At 43.9% G+C, this 17,593-nt stretch overlaps 1 protein-coding gene across 4 annotated transcripts in view; it reads right to left on the reverse strand.

The window, feature by feature from the left end:
• The window catches only part of ABCC8 (ATP binding cassette subfamily C member 8), a 135,380-nt gene extending 119,246 nt beyond the window's left edge, over nt 1-16,134 (reverse strand). For 2 of the 4 annotated variants that reach the window (XM_075928081.2, XM_075928079.2), the window contains exons 1-3: nt 15,452-16,134; nt 11,372-11,513; nt 7,675-7,796 (exon numbers count right to left, since the gene is read on the reverse strand). In XM_075928081.2, coding sequence (XP_075784196.2) covers nt 7,675-7,796; nt 11,372-11,513; nt 15,452-15,599 — 412 coding nt within the window. In that variant the 5' untranslated portion in view covers nt 15,600-16,134. The remainder of the gene's footprint in view (nt 1-7,674; nt 7,797-11,371; nt 11,514-15,451) is intronic. The other 2 variants (XM_075928080.2, XM_075928078.2) reach the window with 2 other exon arrangements.
• Between the last annotated feature and the right edge of the window lie 1,459 nt (nt 16,135-17,593).

Below are 17,593 nucleotides of genomic sequence, written 5' to 3' on the forward strand. Positions count from 1 at the left end.
ATTTACTTAATGAGAAATTAAATTAGATTTAATAAGTCTATCAGTAAAAGATCTCTCTTAATTACTCTCAGGGTAAATGCATTGTAAAACTTATAATGAACTTATAAATTTGTACATGGCTCCCAAATAATTTGTTTACTTTAAATACTCCAAAGATACATTACTTCATGGCCATGCTGCAATGCAGGGGGTTGATACTTCAGTAAACCAATAATTTCAAACATTTCATTGTGGAGAGTTCTCTGAAAACATCTGCTCAATCTGCAGCAGCAGTCAAAAAAGAAAACAGAATATTGGGAATCAGTATGAAATGGATAGATAATACAAAAAATATCACATTGCCTCTATATACATCCACAATACTCCCATATCTTGATTACTGAATGCAGATGTGGTTGCCCTATCTCAAAAAAGACAAATAGGAATTGAAAAAAAATTCAGAAAAAGGGCAACAAAAAAGATTAGAGGTATGGAATGGCTTTCATATGAAGGGAGATTAAAAGACGGGGACCTTTCAGTTTGGAAAAGAGACAACTAAAGGGATATGATTGAGGTCTCTAAAATCATGATGGGTGTAGATGTAAGGGGACTGTTACCCCTTACTAAAACTCTGTGGGAGTTTTTTGGTTTACCAGCTTCAGAAGGGGAAGGGTTCATGAGACTGACAGACCCCAGAGACAATGGAAAGCAGTCAACACTCCAGCTCAGCCTGACTGACAGGTTGTAAGTGGGGATTGTTCTGGCTCTGGCTCTGAACAAACAAGCTGTGTGCAGAAGAGGTCCTGCAAAGACAGAGAGCTGAAAGAGGAGTACAAGAAGAAGTCCTGCAGCGACAGAACCAGACACAGACAGGCCAAGCAGTGCAGACCCTGGTGTTGAGCAGCAGACTGGCAGTGCTCAGAAAGCCAAAAGGAACAGAGAAACAACACAAGGAGCTGGAACTGGCCAAGCAGCACAGCCTGCAGCTGGATGTGGTGAGCTATTGGGATCTGCAAAGTGTGGGGAAAGGCTCTGGACTGGGAGAGGGGTCTGGCCACTTAGAGACTGAGGCTGTGTGGTCACTGCCAGTGCAAGTGTGTCCAGCCTGCAGCCCCTTGCAGCACTTCTAGGGCTTCTAAGGAAGAGACTGTGAACTGTCCTTACACTCTGCAGACTGCTGTGTTGATGTCCCTGTGCTACAGAGCAGGGCTGTGTGTTCTCATTTAACCATTCTCATTGTTTCTTATTCTATTCTCTTTAATCCGTTGTTGTTTAATAAATTGTATTTGCTTTGAACCTTATGAAGTGATCACTGGGCCAAGAAGGCCTGCAGTGTAAAGAGAGCACCTCGGAGTGGGGACACCCTAACTCCTGCCCCTAGTGACTACAAGGTCAGGGATTAAGCCCCAGGAAACCTGGGCCCAGCCTTGTTGGGGTTTCAAGGGCTCTGCTACTCAGGAGAGTGGAGGGGGAGCCCTCAGGCTCAGGGAGCCGTGGGGTAAAGGAAGTAGGAGCGGGGACTCGGATCCTTTCGCTGGTTCATTTCACCAGGGTGTATAGAAGCCAGGAAAGTTCCCCACAAGAGCGGGACCATTCCCCCGCTTACATAGAGAAAGTAAATAAGGAAGTGCTATTTACTCCTTCTCACAATACAAAAGAACAAGAGGTCACCAAATTAAATTAATGGGTAGCAGGTTTAAAACAAACAAAAGGAAGTATTTCTTCACAAAAGCACAGTCAACCTGTGGAACTCTTTACTAGAGGATGTTGTAAAGACCAAGACTATAATGGAGTTCAAAAAGAAATAGACAAATTCATGGAGGATAAGTCCATCAATGGCTACTAGCCAGGATGCACCTATGGTTTCCCTAGACTCTGTTTGTCAGAAGCTGGGAATGGGTGACAGGGGAGGAATCACTTGATCATTACCGGTTCTGTTCACTCCTTCGGGGGCACCTGGCACTGGCCACTGTCAGGAGATACGGAGTACTGGGTTAGATGGATCTTTGGTCCAACCCAGTATAGCCGTTCTCATGTAACATTTCTTTAATGTGCTCATTTGCAAAAAATCACCTAGCCTTATACTGTCAACCAATGTGGTTACAATTAAAATTGAAAGTAGGACAATGGTCTAATATCTGCTAATGATGAATTTGTGCAGTTGAATATATAGAGAAGGTATTTTTTAAAATTCATTTTTTCTCATGTCTCATTAGGTTGCAGCAATGACAGCAAAACAAAACCAACCCAAAACTCAACCCACATCTGATGATTAGAAAGTGATCTAGTAATTTCATTATCTTTTGGTTTGTTAACTGTTTAGGCTCTGACTTTCACAGAAGACTCCCTTAGGGTCCTCTGAAAACCACTGCTTCAATGGTTTATTAATTATGATGATTACTATTACTCCGATAGGAGGTATGTGCTAGGTACTTCACAAAAACATAATATAAGGTCCCTTTGGGGATGGGATTATGTATAAAATGGCTAATCTGTACTACATTAACAGTGATTTAACATAAGAATGGCCATACTGGGTCAGACCAACAGTCCATCCAGCCCAGTATCCTGTCTGTCGACAGTGGCCAATACCAGATGCCCAAAGGCAAGAGAACACAACATGTAATCCTCATGTGATCCCTCCCCTGTCACCCATCTCAAGAGAAACAGAGGCTAGGGACACCATTCCTATCCATCCTGGCTAATAGCCATTGATGGACCTAACTTCCATGAATCTATCTAGTTCTTTTTTGAACCCTGTTAAAGTTCTAGCCTTCACCCACATCCTCTGGAAAGGAGTTCCAGAGGTTGACTATGCACTGAGTGAAGAAAAACTTCCTTTTGTTTGTGTTAAACCTGCTGCCTATTAATTTCATTTGGTGACCCCCTGGTTCTTATATTGTGGGAATAAGTAAATAACTTGTCCTTGTTCACTTTTGCCACACCACTCATGATTTTATAGACCTCTATTATATCTCCCCTTAGTCTCCTCTTTTCTAAGCAGAAAAGCCCAAGTCTTTTTAACCTCTCTTCATATGGGACCCGTTCCAAACCCCTACTCATTTTTGTTGCCCTTTTCTGAACCTTTTCCAAGGGATCTTATCAAAGGCTTTCTGGAAATCTAAGTATACTATATCCCTTGTCCACATGTTTTTTGACCCCCACAAAAAAAACTAGCAGATTAGTAAAGCATGATTTCCCTTTACAGAAACCATTTTAACTTCCTCTCACTCCAAAATTGTGATCATCTAGATGTCTGACAATTTTGTTCTTTACTATTGTTTCAACTAATTTACCTAGTACTGATGTTAGACTTACTGGTCTATAATTGCCAGGATCACCTCTAGATCCCTTTTTAAATATTGGCGTCACATTAGCTATCTTCCAGTCATTAGGTACGGAAGCTGATTTAAAAGATAGGTTACCAACCACAATTAATAGTTCTGCAATTTCCCATTTGAGTTCTTTCAGAACTCTCAGGTGAATGCCATCTGGTCCTGGTGACTTGTTACTGTTAAGTTTATCAATTTGTTCCAAAACCTCCTCTAATGACACCTCAATCTGGGACAATTCATCAGATCTGTCACCTAAAAAGAATGGCTCAAGTTTGGGAATCTCCCCAATATCCTCAGCCGTGAAGACTGAAACAAAGAATTAATTTAGCTTCTCCACAATGCCTATCATCTTTGAGTGCTCCTTTAGCATCTTGATCATTTTAAGAGCCCCACTGGTTGTTTAGCCAGCTTCCTGCTTCTGATGTACTTAAAAACATTTTGCTATTACTATTTGAGTTTTTGGCTAGCTGTTCTCCAAACTCCTTTTTGGCTTTTCTTATTATATTTTTACACTGAATTTGACAAAGTTTATGCTCCTTTCTATTTTCCTCACTGGGATTTGACTTCCATTTTTTAAAAGATCTCTTTTTATCTGACACCGCTTCTTTTACTTGGTTGTTAAGCCACTGAAGTACAACAGAGGAATTGTGAAAGCAGAGCAACATTATTAAGCACTGAATTATAAAATATGGGGGAAAAATCAATGTGATTTAATTCCTTTTATGATAGTGACAAGCTGGCAGTGTTTGCCTGAAACACCCCGTCTTGCTAGCGGGTGTCTAGCCTGCTAAGAAAAAAGGAAAATGGCTTTTCCTGACTCACAAAGCAAGTGCCTCATTACCCCAGCTGGGTCTTAAGGGAGGTAGAAAGGTTATCTACAGTGGGGGCACAGCATTCCTCACAGAGGAAACCTATGGGCAGCCAAGCCTGGGGAGAAGATTTGAATGGATTTTTATATTATCTCCGTCTGCTTTACCAATTACTCAAACCTCAGGAAGAGAAAGGAGTTTGTACTTTACATACTGGGTGGACTGCATTTGTAGAGCGGGTAGTGAATGCTGCCTGCTTCCAATGACATACATTTTATTATGATAAGTAAAAAAAGGCTCTTGGCCAAACTCTGATTTGGGTTACATCTGTACAACCCCACTGCCTTCAGAAAGTTTGCAGAGATGAAACCGAGTAGAACTTGATCCTAGGAGTGGGAGAGCTGCTCAAACATGTTGAGCAAACCCAGGATGTAGCAGTTTCTTTCCCATCTCTACTGATCCTGTGTAAGCACCTTCTATGAAATATATCTCCCTTCCTTGCCCTACTAAATCACTGGATAGTCTCTTTGGCAGATTGCCAAATGAAGATTCTATAGGCAACGTACGGAGAAAAATATTGTGGCAGGAGCAGTGGTAAGGATGTATGGAGCCGTGTCCCATGGAAGATGATACTGGAGTTGTGTTCCAATCTCTGAATAGCCTTTCTCCCTCTACCTCCTGATAGTTAGACATGAAGAAAAGCAGGCTCTTCGACCCAATTTCAGAATAATTTAAATGATAAAAAAAGTGTTCTATCTTCTACCCATTTCTGGTGCTCTGGAAAAAGATGCAGTGCAGACCGTGGCTTGGCCAGCAGAAAGAAAATAATGTCAGCCTTTACTGAATAAAATATTACAACAACTGTTGTGTTTCTAGAGCAGGGCTGGACATCATGGATGGAGAGTACTAAGAACGAGACAGAGTCCCATGGACTTATTCCCACGCTGTTGCAAAATTCCCACTGACATTAGGACTGCAAAATCCAGTAAGCAGCAGAGAGGATTGAGCTTTGCAATACAATACATGGCAGCCAGTCAGTTGCTCACCCGTTTGGATTTGGGTGTTCTGAATTGTACTTCTGCCATGGTCCTTTAAGATGTCCAGGTTTTAAAACATTCACCTGGTGTTACACACTTTTAAAAGACAAAACTGTCCACTTTGCAATGGCCATGGGAAAACAGGTGGGCCCCATGACTGCATCCTATTCTAAGCAGAACTCACCATGAAATTACAAAGGGAATTAAGATTAAAAATGAATGAGAGGATATGGATTTGAGTTATTGCTAGCAAAGGATCAAGACAGCAATTTAAAGCACTTAACTCCTACAGCATTCCCTCTCCATCCTCTATACTTTCAGCTTTCCCTCTGAGCTCCAATACCACTAAAAACAAAACACTTTGTTACTGATTTCCACCCAGCTATGGAGTTTATGTAGGAGAAAATCAATTTTAATATGGATGCTGAACTGTACAACCTACTCCATGTGCTGCTTATGAGCATCATATGGATCCACTGCTGAGATATAACAACAGGTTGTGTACACAAACAGGTGAAACAAATAAATAAAATGCCGGGGGGGGGGGGGGGGGGGGGAAGGGGAGATATAAATTTAAGCCATTATTTTAAAAAAAGAGACTAGGAATTTTAGATGCCCAACCTGAGATACAATAAAAGGGCTAGAGGTGGTGTCCCAAGACTGTTTTGCCAGAACCTGGGAATGGATAACAGGGAATGGATCACTAGGTGATTGTTCTGTTCATTCCCTGACCTTAGCCACTGTCAGAAGACAGAATACTAGGCTAGGTGGACCTTTGGTCTGAGCCAGTATGGCCATTTTTGTGTTCTCTTCCCCCGCTCCCCATAAGGTGAGCACTTAAGCATCTTTATAGCTCCTCTAGCTGGGCATCCAATCTTTGAGGAAATGAAAACTGCTAGTCACATCTACAAAATCAGTTAGTTCACAGTGTGCCTTTCTATCAGAGTCCTTGTGTGGAAAGCCTGCTCCAGAGGGTTTGTAGCTGATATTGAATTATGTTATTTCATTACAAGGGACTCTTAAATTTTCAATATCCCTGAAACATTACGATAACAAAATGTAATTTTAAAAAGAGAAATCTGCCATGATAAAAGAATTCACTAAGACTAAATGAAAATTGAAATAGTAGCTACGGAGCATCCCCAAAATGCAGCGCTCTCTCAGACAGATTCTCTCTGTGATGTTCTCAAGATTCGTGGGAAGTTAGCAATTGAAAATTTGCCTCCTATGATACAGAAAAATGGTAATTCATAGCTCCTGACAGCCCATATTAAACACCTCTATGCAAGAAGAAATAATCCCTCCCATACTGTTTTTGCACTATAACAGACAGTAAGAGGACTAATCTGTTCCTAGTGGGAAGATACAACAATGCATTAAAAATGTTTGTGAAACATAGGCATAGGAATCAGATATATAGAATGCAAGCTCTGCAGCATGAAAACCATGTTGCAAAAAAAAAAAAAAAAAAAAAGTGAAGAATTAGAACTCAGAGACACTATTTGCGGGGACCATGTGTAGGAGTGAACTCCTCACTGTATGCCTGCAGCCATAGCAGGGAGCCAGGAAATGTGTAAATAAGTAGGGAGCACTTTCAAACCTTTTGCAGTTTGAGATTAAATTCTCACACACACACCTTTTCCATGAAGGCTTTCTTTGAAATCCACTGCTATACATTATATAGTGCACTCTACATGTGTATAAAGTTGCCAACAGTGAGTGTCTTTTCTGTAGCTGCTTAATATACTGTATGTACCCTTTTCCCACATTAAGATACATAATATTTTTGTAATGCTTAGTCCTCATACAATACCTCCCATGCAAGAGATCTGAAAGCAGTTTACAGATGAGTTTTACTAAAAAGGAAACAGAGGCGCAGAAAGGTTAAAGTGCTGAAGTTCGATGCCAGCATCAATTTCCTCTGATGCTGCCCACATTTTAGATTACACCCACTTTTATATTGTTTAAAGCCCTTTTAGATTATTCTAGTTGTATAAAATGCAGGACTATGTAGCACTTTAAAGACTAACAAGATGGTTTATTAGATGATGAGCTTTCGTGGGCCAGATCCACTTCCTCAGATCAAATAGTGGAAGTTGTATATACTGTTTTATATTATGCATTACATTAAGTAAGCAGGTTTAGTCAGCACTTTGGCTTTTGAGACTACATTTGTAACAGTTGCAAATCTCTTCCACTATCTGAAGTACAAAAACACGTGTCCCGATGCAGCCAAGAACTTTCCACACAGTTGACGTTATGCACCTCACAGAAGTTGAATGCAGTGGAAAGCTTAGGTTGCATAAAAATAGCATATATTGTTTGAACTGAAGTTTGATAATGGGAACCAGGAGAGCAAAACATATCTGAATCAATCCAATAACAAGCAAAAACATAGCCACACAAGAGTGTAAGTTACTGTCAGAACTTATCCAATCTTAGTTACAGAATTAACCGATAACACAAGAGCAACAATACTCACACATACACCGTTTTCGGTATTGTGGAACATACCTATTAATAACTTTGGAAAATTTGATGTTTCGATGTTATGATAGTAAACAACAGATGTGATGGCTGCCAAGAATGCCATCCCAGCTGGCATGTACAGGTGCAAGTGACGGGATTCTGAAACCCTTGGAAAATATAAATTTGAAAAAATATGTATTAGATGTAAAATAAACACACAAAAAGTTACCCACCCCTAAATAAAGTTTAGTCATATATTCAATTATACACTGGTTTAATTGCCAGTTATTCAGGTCTCTTGTTACTTATTAGGTTGGCAGAATTTGAATCTTTTTAAATAATTAAAATGTTTACTTTAAAGAATTCTCTTTTTTAACCATTTAAGTTTCACAATTGTGCAAAATTATGGCTTTTCAGCATTATCATCAGTTTAAGTTTTCCCAGTTGTGGGAAATTATGGAGAAAGATCAGACAATTATTTAAGAATAGTAGATACGGATTCAAAAGGTTAAAGCTTTCTAACCATTAAAACATATTTCCAAAATTCACACATCAAAATATGCAGTGCAAATATCCTTAAAATCAAACTCTCAAATTCTCAAGCAGCATTTTTCTTACTTTGCTTATCTATACATTTCAGTTATAAATATTTGTCAGGTTGTGCGTGTACAGTGAAATTGTACATTCCATTTTCAAGAAAGCAAATAACCATGGAATTAGAATTTGCCTTGAAGACACAGTCCTGCATTGTATGTAAGGCAGAATTGCAATGTGGGTGTAGCTTACTCTTCTATGCTTGGTCAGTTGTTTCTGCTGGCTGGTGGATAGTTGAGTGAGCCATAGTCCCACTTGCTTTTTCCCCCACTTAATGTAGTAAGGACAAAACAGTTTCAGTGCTCCCCAAAAAACAAGGGCTGCAATTCAGCCTGGCTCATGTCAGAGAGGGACACATAAGGTGGGAAGTTTGTGAACAATCCAATAATGGGAGGGTACATCTACACTGCAGGACAAAGTCAAATTAAGATACACAACTTCAGAAACAGTAATTGTGTAGCTGAAGTCGAAGTAGCTTAACTTGGCTTTTGGTGCTGTCTAAACTTCAGGAAGTTGTAGGAAGAACACACTTCCCTTAGTCCTCGTGAAAGCAGGGTTACCGGCATTGACCGGAGTGCCCCTCGCTCTTCAAATTAGCTGTCTTAACTAGACTGCTAATTCAAACCCAGGGAAAAAAAAAAAAAAAAAAAATCGACAGCAGCAGCTTCGATCTTCCTCTGCAGCATAGACGTACCCAGAGAGTCAGCAGGATGTATTCCTTCACTCCCTTGCCTTGTAGAAAAGCCAGCTGAGAATTATTGCTTCTCCTGCTATTTCTGCCTGTCCCTTATATAGGGAATCTGGTGGCAGTGGAAGGTGTGCAGATGGGAGTAGGGGTGGGATGAAAAGAGAGTGTTACTGTTAGAGCTGAAGATGCTACAGAAGTCCCTGGAGCTGAGTGTGCAATGGTTGTGTCCTAAGAGATTGTACAGGGCATTGTGATGGTGGTGGGAGGGGAAGGACAAACCACTCTCACTCATTGGGTCTACATGGGTTGAACAAAAATCCTACCCCCCAAAGGAATAATCTGAGGAAATCTCCACGTAGAGACATAAGTGAGGACACATGTGCAATTTTTGGCTCATATGCCCTGTTTGATGACAAATAGGGTGTGTCTAGACTACATGCCTCCTTCGACGGAGGCATGTAGATTAGCCAGATCGGAAGAGGGAAATGAAGCCGCGATTAAAATAATCGCGGCTTCATTTAAATTTAAATGGCTGCCCCGATCTGCCGATCAGCTGTTTGTCGGCAGATCGGGGGAGTCTGGACGCGATGCCCCGACAAAGAAGCCTTTCTTCATCGACACAGGTAAGCCTGGTTTCACGAGGCTTACCTGTGTCGATGAAGAAAGGCTTCTTTGTCGGGGCATCGCGTCCAGACTCCCCCGATCTGCCGACAAACAGCTGATCGGCAGATCGGGGCAGCCATTTAAGTTTAAATGAAGCCGCGATTATTTTAATCGCGGCTTCATTTCCCTCTTCCGATCTGGCTAATCTACATGCCTCCGTCGAAGGAGGCATGTAGTCTAGACACACCCATAATGTCTACTGGTATACAAGACCTGTGTATGGATACCTCTAGGTCACTAAATAAATAAAGCCAGATTTTTGTACAGCAGGGTAGAACTGCCAAAAATGAGAAATCAATATTTTAGGGATCACATATTTTTAATCCAGATTTTTGTAGAGTTCCTCAGTTATTCCAAGTTTTAGCAGATAATATGTAGGAGTAGTAGGTAATTTGCTATAACTCACAAACAGAAGCAAGCGACAGAATTCTACTATATAAGCATATCACTAAGCCATTTTTGTAACACAGTAGCATAGGTCTATTGCTGGTTGCCAAAGCCTTTGACAATCCTATTACTATCAAGAGGACTTTTAATAGCAAGAGCTGTTTTGATTTTAAGAAGCTGATGAGTCTCTTCATTACAGGAACAAAATCTGTTTTTATTCACAGAACAACTTGCTAAGCTGCTGAGTGCTCCAGAGATGTGATTGTGGGCTGGCATGCCCCCAGTACGGTTAGGAGTTTTGATTCTCATCAAGCAGCACTTATTATTCAGCGACAATGTTCTGGGTCAGTTTAAGAAAGTTCCTACTAACTCCCCAATCAGTTGTTTTAGAAAAGCTCTTTCTAAAATACCTTCTGGGAGCTGAGGAATTTCCTGTTTAAAGTGTATTTGAGAGAAGATAAATATATAATTTAATAATAAACTTAATTAAAGTACCTTTTATGTAAGAATCCTAATGGGTTTTACAGAGTTGGGCAAGTATTATTCCTACTCTACAGATGGGCAAAGTTGTTACAGAGATACCTAATTTAATTAAACTTGGATTACAGTACATGAAGTTTATACATATATACTTTCACTCTATTATGGTAATGAAAAAACAAATTAACTATTGGTACCATAAAGCAATATTGAATTAAGAAATGTATTACATACGCACTTATGCTAAATGTAAGGTCACAGGTAAAGGAATGGTAGAATTAAATAAGAATATGTATGTTAGTATATTAGTCTAGTCTGAATCTTGTTCCCAATGAATGGATAAAGTCACCCACGGAGTTCAACTGGAACAGAACCAGTTTATGTTTAATTCTATTTGTATTTCAGCTTAATGGGACCAATTCCTGTTCACTGTAGTAATGGGAGTAGCTGTGCTGAAGGCAAGAAGGCAATGGACTTGACTGTTCTCCCACACACATTGGAAATACACCAGTAATTACTCTGTTGAAGTCAATGGAGTTATTCCAGTATAAAACGTGAGAGAAGACAATCAGATCCAACAAGCCTTTGAAGAAAGCAAGCAGAACTTGGCTCATGGAGGAACACTTATGATCTTACCTAATCCTGTACATGGGAGTTTTGTCTGAGCAAGGACTGTGGGATTAGATCCTTAGGACGTGTCATTAAAGCATCACAAAAAATTATTCAGGGCCAGGCCATTTTTATTTGTGCACATACTTGGCAAGGTCTATGGAATTTCTGATACAAGGTCTGTAGATTAATCACCATGAATATAGATTACATGTTTATAACAAGCCAATTGGCTTAGATGAAATTTAGACAGGATTGTACTTACTTTGAAACCCTTTCAAGATAGTTGGTGTTATCAAGAAGAACAATGCATCCACTTACCCATCTGATACTATGCCCTCTGCTATTTCACACACCAGTACAAACAAAAGGATGAAAGTCAAGATCCAACGTAAATTGTGGCCGGGAAAATGAAGCCAAGTGCTATGATGTATATGAACTTTGGAACTCTGACTTCCCCATCCTAAATGTAAAAGCAGAATCATCATGAGGATTTGTATGCGCAACTGTAACCCCTTCACCAGAAAATGTTCTAAACTAAAAATGTTAACCTACCCCTTTGCTTTTCAATTTGAAAGAGAAAAATAACTGAGCTGGACAATGTAAGTGTGGAATTTCACTGTGTAGCTACACCGTAAAAATATGGCATTGGGACTGATCCTACATTTGTTGTACACCAAAAACTTCCCAGATCTATAGAGGATGTTTTAGTTGTAAAAAGAGTACAACACAGGGCCCCGAGTATAAAGGGGGGGGGGGGGAAATCAGTGACACATTGAGACCTTGAGCCTATGAACACATGCAAGTTTATACCTTTACTCACACGAATCAACCCACTGAAATCAATGAGACCATTCATGCAAGTAACTTTATGAATATAGTTAAGCATTTCCAAGATTGGAGACTTATCGAATAACAACTTTATTATGAAATATAAGCCAAAAACCACACAGAATATATAACAATCTCCCAGTCAATTTAATAACCTGACTCCAAATAATTTTACATATTAAATATTTATAACCAAAGTTTTTAAAATTCCAGTATTTTTACTATACAGGCAGTCCCCGACTTACGTGGATCCGACTTATATCGGATCCGCACTTACGAACGGGGCTTTTCTCGCCCTGGAGCTCACAGGCGGCGGGTCACCACCCGTGTCCTCCGGGGCGAGAAAAGCTTCTCCCGGTCTCCCTGGTCTGCTGGGGGGGTCCAGCAAAGCCGCTGGACCCCCCCAGCAGACCAGGGACACCCGAGCAAAGCCGCCAGCTGGGCGGCTTTGCTCGTTTGCCCAGGAGCAAAGCCACCCAGGCGGCGGCTTTGCTCTGGTGTCCCTTGTCTGCTGGGGGGGGGGGGGGGTCCTGCGGCTTTGCTGGACCCCCCAGCAGACCAGGGGGACAGGAGCGAAGCCGCCCAGGCGGCGGGTGTCCCGCCGCCTGGGCAGCTTTGCTCCCGGACAAATGAGCAAAGCCGCCCAGGTGGCAGCTTTGCTCTGGTTTCCCTGGTCTGCTGGGGGGGGTCCAGCGGCTTTGCTGTTCCGCTGCAGGCGTGCTCCAAGGCTTTGCTCCTCGCTGCAGACCAGGGAAACGGGGAGAAAAGCCGCGGAGCACGCCCGCAGCGGGACAGCCCAAGCGCGCCTGGGCTGTCCCACTGTGGGCGTGCTCCAAGGCTTTGCTCTCCATCTCCCTGGTCTGCAGAGAGATGGGGAGCAAAGCCTTGGAGCACGCCCGCAACGGGACAACCCAGGGCGCTTGGGCTGTCCCGCTGCCCGCGTGCTCTGCGGCTTTGCTCCGCGTCTCCCAGGTCAGAAGACCAGGGAGACGGAGCAAAGCCGTGGAGGACTTGGGCAGTCCCGCCACCCCCGTCTCCCTGGTCTGCTGGGGTAGGGGGTGCAGCTAGTGCCCCCCCTCCCCAGCAGACCAGGCTTTTCTTGCCTACCCCTGGGATAGAGCAGCTGGGGGCTGCTGGGTTGGTCCTGCAGCGCCGCTCCGGAGCAACCCGGCAGCACCCCAGCTGCTCTGCCCCAGGCGTCCTGATTCAGCCGCTGCTGGTCAGTTTCAGCAGCGGCTGAATCAGGACGCCTGGGGCAGAGCAGCTGGGGTGCTGCCGGGTTGCTCCAGTAGAGCCGAGGAGCCGCGCTACTGGAGCAACCCAGCAGCACCCCAGCTGCTCTGCCCCAGGCGTCCCCAAGTCAGCCGCTGCTGAAACTGACCAGCGGCTGACTACAGGAAGCTGGAGGCAGAGTTGCTCTGCCCCAGGCTTCCTGGAATTAGCTGCTGATCAGTTTCAGCAGCAGCTGACTTGGGGACGCCTGGGTTTCTTAAGTTGAATCTGTATGTAAGTCAGAACTGGCATCCAGATTCAGCCGTGGTTGAAACTGATCAGTTTCAGCAGCGGCTGACGCCAGTTCCGACTTACATACAGATTCAACTTAAGAACAAACCTACAGTCCCTATCTTGTACGTAACCCGGGGACTGCCTGTATAATCAAATTCTGCACCATTTTATCAATTTAGGGAAAAAAGTATAAATTTCAAAAAGTTATTTTGTTTTAGTCAAGCATTTTTGCTCACAAATATCACTGGTTACTTTAGAAAGTTACAGTCAGAATATTTAATTATTAAGCAAATGAAATACTATGGTATAGTATGGAATTTGGCCGCATAGATTTCTCGCTAAACAGCTCCTCAAAGGACCCCAGTTTCAACACATTTTATTGTGGTTGTGTGCAATAGACAAACACCCCCCAGGAACCAGACTAACTTCCTTAACTTATACATTTATGTAGAATAGGAACTCATCGTTCCAGTACTGAAGCAGTGTATCACACCACAGGGGCACCTACTGGTAACCCCAGAATGATGCCTGGTATTATTGCACATCTAAGTTAACTTTGAATAAATGGCTGTATTATTTCACAATATGAAATCATCTTGCTTTAAAACAGTAAAACTGGCTTTTAGCAATAAACGTGTTCTATTATTTTCTTAGCTTGGAAAGCCCACAAGACAAAGCCATGAAACCTTTATGCACTTTCTACTCAATCCTTACATGGGGAAAACATCCACTAACTTAATGGAATTCAAGAGGAGTTTTGCCTGCATAAAGCAGGCTAGTTCTTGTAGGCCATATGATTTTCCAAAGTCCCCTTTATTACAGGCAAATTTGAGCTACTTTTGTAAATGGAAGCATTCTCCCTTAATAATTAATATAACAATAGGAGGGGAAATGATAGCTTGATTGATAAGTCATGCTAAGGTAAGTCAATATTACCTTAAACATTTAACGTTTTAGCTATTAATGTTTAAACTGTTTAGTTCAGAGATAAACAATTATACAGGTACTGACAGCTCGATTAGTTACACTGTGGTACCACAGGCTCTTCTGGTGCATTGGAAAACAGTGGCTAATTCATTAAAGTGTCTTTAATTAAACATTTAAGGGTGTCCTTTTCTGTCACCTAAACTGTGTTAAACATGCTTCAGGGGGTAGCCGAGTTAGTCTGTATAGGATAAACTTAAAAAACAAACAACAACAAGTGGTCTGGTAGCACTTTATAGACTAACAAAACATGTAGATGGTATCATGAGCTTTAGTGGGCACAGCCCACTTCTTCAGATGACTGGAGTTTTGAGCTTAGGAGTGCAGACCCAAAATAAATAGGGGAATTTAGGGGATGTGCAGACCCAAAATAAATAGGGGTTTCCCACTCCCTTCCTTTTTTTCCTTCTCCCCTATGTAGATACCATCTACATGTTTTGTTAGTCTATAAAGTGCTACCAGACCATTTGTTGTTTTTTGTGTTAACATGAGTGCTTTGAGTGAAAATGCTGCTAATCTACAGTGACCTGGGATTTTCAAAAAAGTTCAGCAGGAAGGACCCCAGACTCTTTTGTAGTAATAGTCTCACTCCCTTTGACTTGAACCCGACACTTAGGAGACTCAGGGCTTCTGAAAAGCGCACCGGCGCGTGTAATTAGTCAGGAAAGATTTTCCCACCAGGAAATTTGCTCTCCCATTTTCTCCGATCAGTCTGGAAGGAGCGACTGCAAACCACTCACTCAGAAGCAACTCAACACCTGGAAGTAACGTCCGGGGCCTCCCTCCCAGGCAGCCTTCGGATCTGTGCCCCTGAGCCATGTGCCGGATGATCAGACCCCACGCTAGCGCCCCACAACCCAGGGGAATGCCCTGGGGGGAAGGGTGTGTCTACAGCAATGCAAGGAGCAGGGAGGACTCCATCGAGAGGCGATGCCACGGCGGAGGCGAGCATAGGCTCCCTGCCGGGAGAGATGGAGCAGACCAGGCTGGAGAGCTAGTGGGCTCCCGGGAAAATCCCCCCCCCCGGCCCACGCGCACCTCCCCCCCGCTCCGGCGCAGCCCAGGCGGGGCCGCACTCACCTATGAAGAGGATGGGGAAGGTGATGAAGAGCAGGAAGACGTGCGGCACCACGTTGAGCGCGTCCACGAAGCAGCCGTTGTTGAGCACCCCCTTGGCCACGTTGTAGGCAGCCGAGTTGTTCTCGCTGCCGCAGAAAGCCAAGGACATGGTGGTGGAGGAGCGGGGACGCGGCGCGCAGCGGGGCGGGCCGAGGGAGGGGGGCGCCTCCCCCCACACACATAGGCGGCGGGGGCTGCTGGGCTCGGGGCGGGCCGCGCCTCCCTCCCCAGCATCACCGGGGGTCGCTCGCGCCGCGCCCCAGCTCCGGCCCCAGCGCGCGCGGCATGGGACGAGGGGCCGCCGGCTGCTGCGCGGGTCCCCTGGCCGGGGAGAGGGTTTCCGCGCGCCTGGCCAGGCCGGAGGGGGGATGAGGCCGGGCCCGCTGCTGCCCCGCTCCGAGCCGCTAGGACGGCGGCAGGACGAGCAGGCTGCGGACCACGGGCACAGCTGGCGGCAGCATCGCAGCCGGCAGCATCCAGAGAAGGCGGCTTCGCCCCAGCTGCTGCTGCGGGAGCGTAGAGCCTGCTGCTGATCCGGTCTTAAAGGAGCCGCCTTCCTTCCCCCGTCTGCTGAGGAGGCAGGGGCAGCAGGCTCGCCCCATTCCCTCCCCCGCGCGCTTTCCAGGGCAGGCGGGGAGTGGGGCGTGGCTGGGTTGATGCGTTCACCTTGGCCTTTCCTCCGGCAATGCTCTCGGGGAAGCGTTAAGTCCTCGTCTCCCCGGGGCCAAGAAAGCGCAGATTCCCCAGGGAAAGTACAACGAGCCCTGGAGAGATCATCGTCCCCTTCCCTACCCAGCACTCTCAGACCCTTCCTCCCCCAGGCGCTCAGATCGGGGTTGGGGAGGAGGCAGCCCACTCCACTCCTCTCCAGTCTGTAACCAGCCTTTTAATGGAGGTTGTCATTCTGCCCGCAACACCATAATCAGCAAGCAGGCCTGTGGCACCTCAAATACTAACACATTCACTACCTCTACACTGGCGCATTCTCAAGCAATTTTTGCAGAAGAGTTCTTCTGCAAAAACTCTTCCAGAAGAGAGTGTCTATACTGGCATGTGCATTTCCGCAAGAGATGTGCTTTTGCGCAAGCACATCTATGCCCGTGTAGACACTCTCTTGCGCAAGAAAGCTCTGAGGGCCATTTTAACCATAAGGCTTTCTTGCACAAGAAATTCATGTTGCCTGTCTACACTGGCCTCTTGTGTAAGAACAATTGCGCAAAAGGGCTTATTCCTGAGCAGGAGCATCAGAGTTCTGGCGCAAGAAGCCCTGATTTCATACATTAGAATGTCAGTTTATTTGCGCAAGAACATGCGGCCAGTGTAGACAGGCAGCAAGTTTTTGTGCAAGAGCAGCCACTTCTGCGCGAGATCGCGCCATTGTAGACATGACCACAGTATTTGAGGAAGTGAGTTCCAGCCCATGAAGACTTATACCCAAATAAATGTATTAGTCTTAGAGGTGCCACAGGACTTTGTTTTTGCTGAAATAGACAAACCCGGCTACTTCACTTAACCTTATCACCATGTTACTCTTCTCCATCTCTTTTCTGTCGGTCATTAAGGGTTCATCTACACAGCAACATTATTTTGAAATAACTAGTGTTATTCTGAAACAGTTGAGAGTTTTACACTTCCACCCTCTTGAGAAAGGGATGCAAATGAAGACATTCAAAATTGCAAATGAAGCCGTGATTTAAATATCTCATGCTTCATTTGCCTATTTGTGATATGGCGCTATTTCAAAATACAAAACGGGGTGTAGATGCAGTTATTTCATGAGAACACCCTTCTCAAGATCAAGTTTCCAAATTTTTAGTGTGAAGCAAAAATGTGAGAAAACGGCTAAGTTTCAGAACAGCGTTTATTTTGCCATAAGCATTTTTTTTTTAAAAGGAAAGCTGTTTTGTGGCAGCTAAGGGTGGGAATTTCGGAGATGCCTAAAAGATGGACGCTCATTTCCCATGAAAATTAGTCACTCAGTTCCCTAAGTGGCTTTGAAAATTGATGCCTAACATCCTCTATTTATTATCGGGAGACCTCATACGGCATCAGTGTAAACATCCTCCTGGTAGCCTGATAGTATTGCTCCTGCCTGATGTGAAA

This window comes from Pelodiscus sinensis, chromosome 5 (genome assembly GCF_052426305.1).
Source record: "Pelodiscus sinensis isolate ZL-2025 chromosome 5, ASM5242630v1, whole genome shotgun sequence".
Lineage (NCBI taxonomy): Eukaryota > Metazoa > Chordata > Testudines > Trionychidae > Pelodiscus > Pelodiscus sinensis.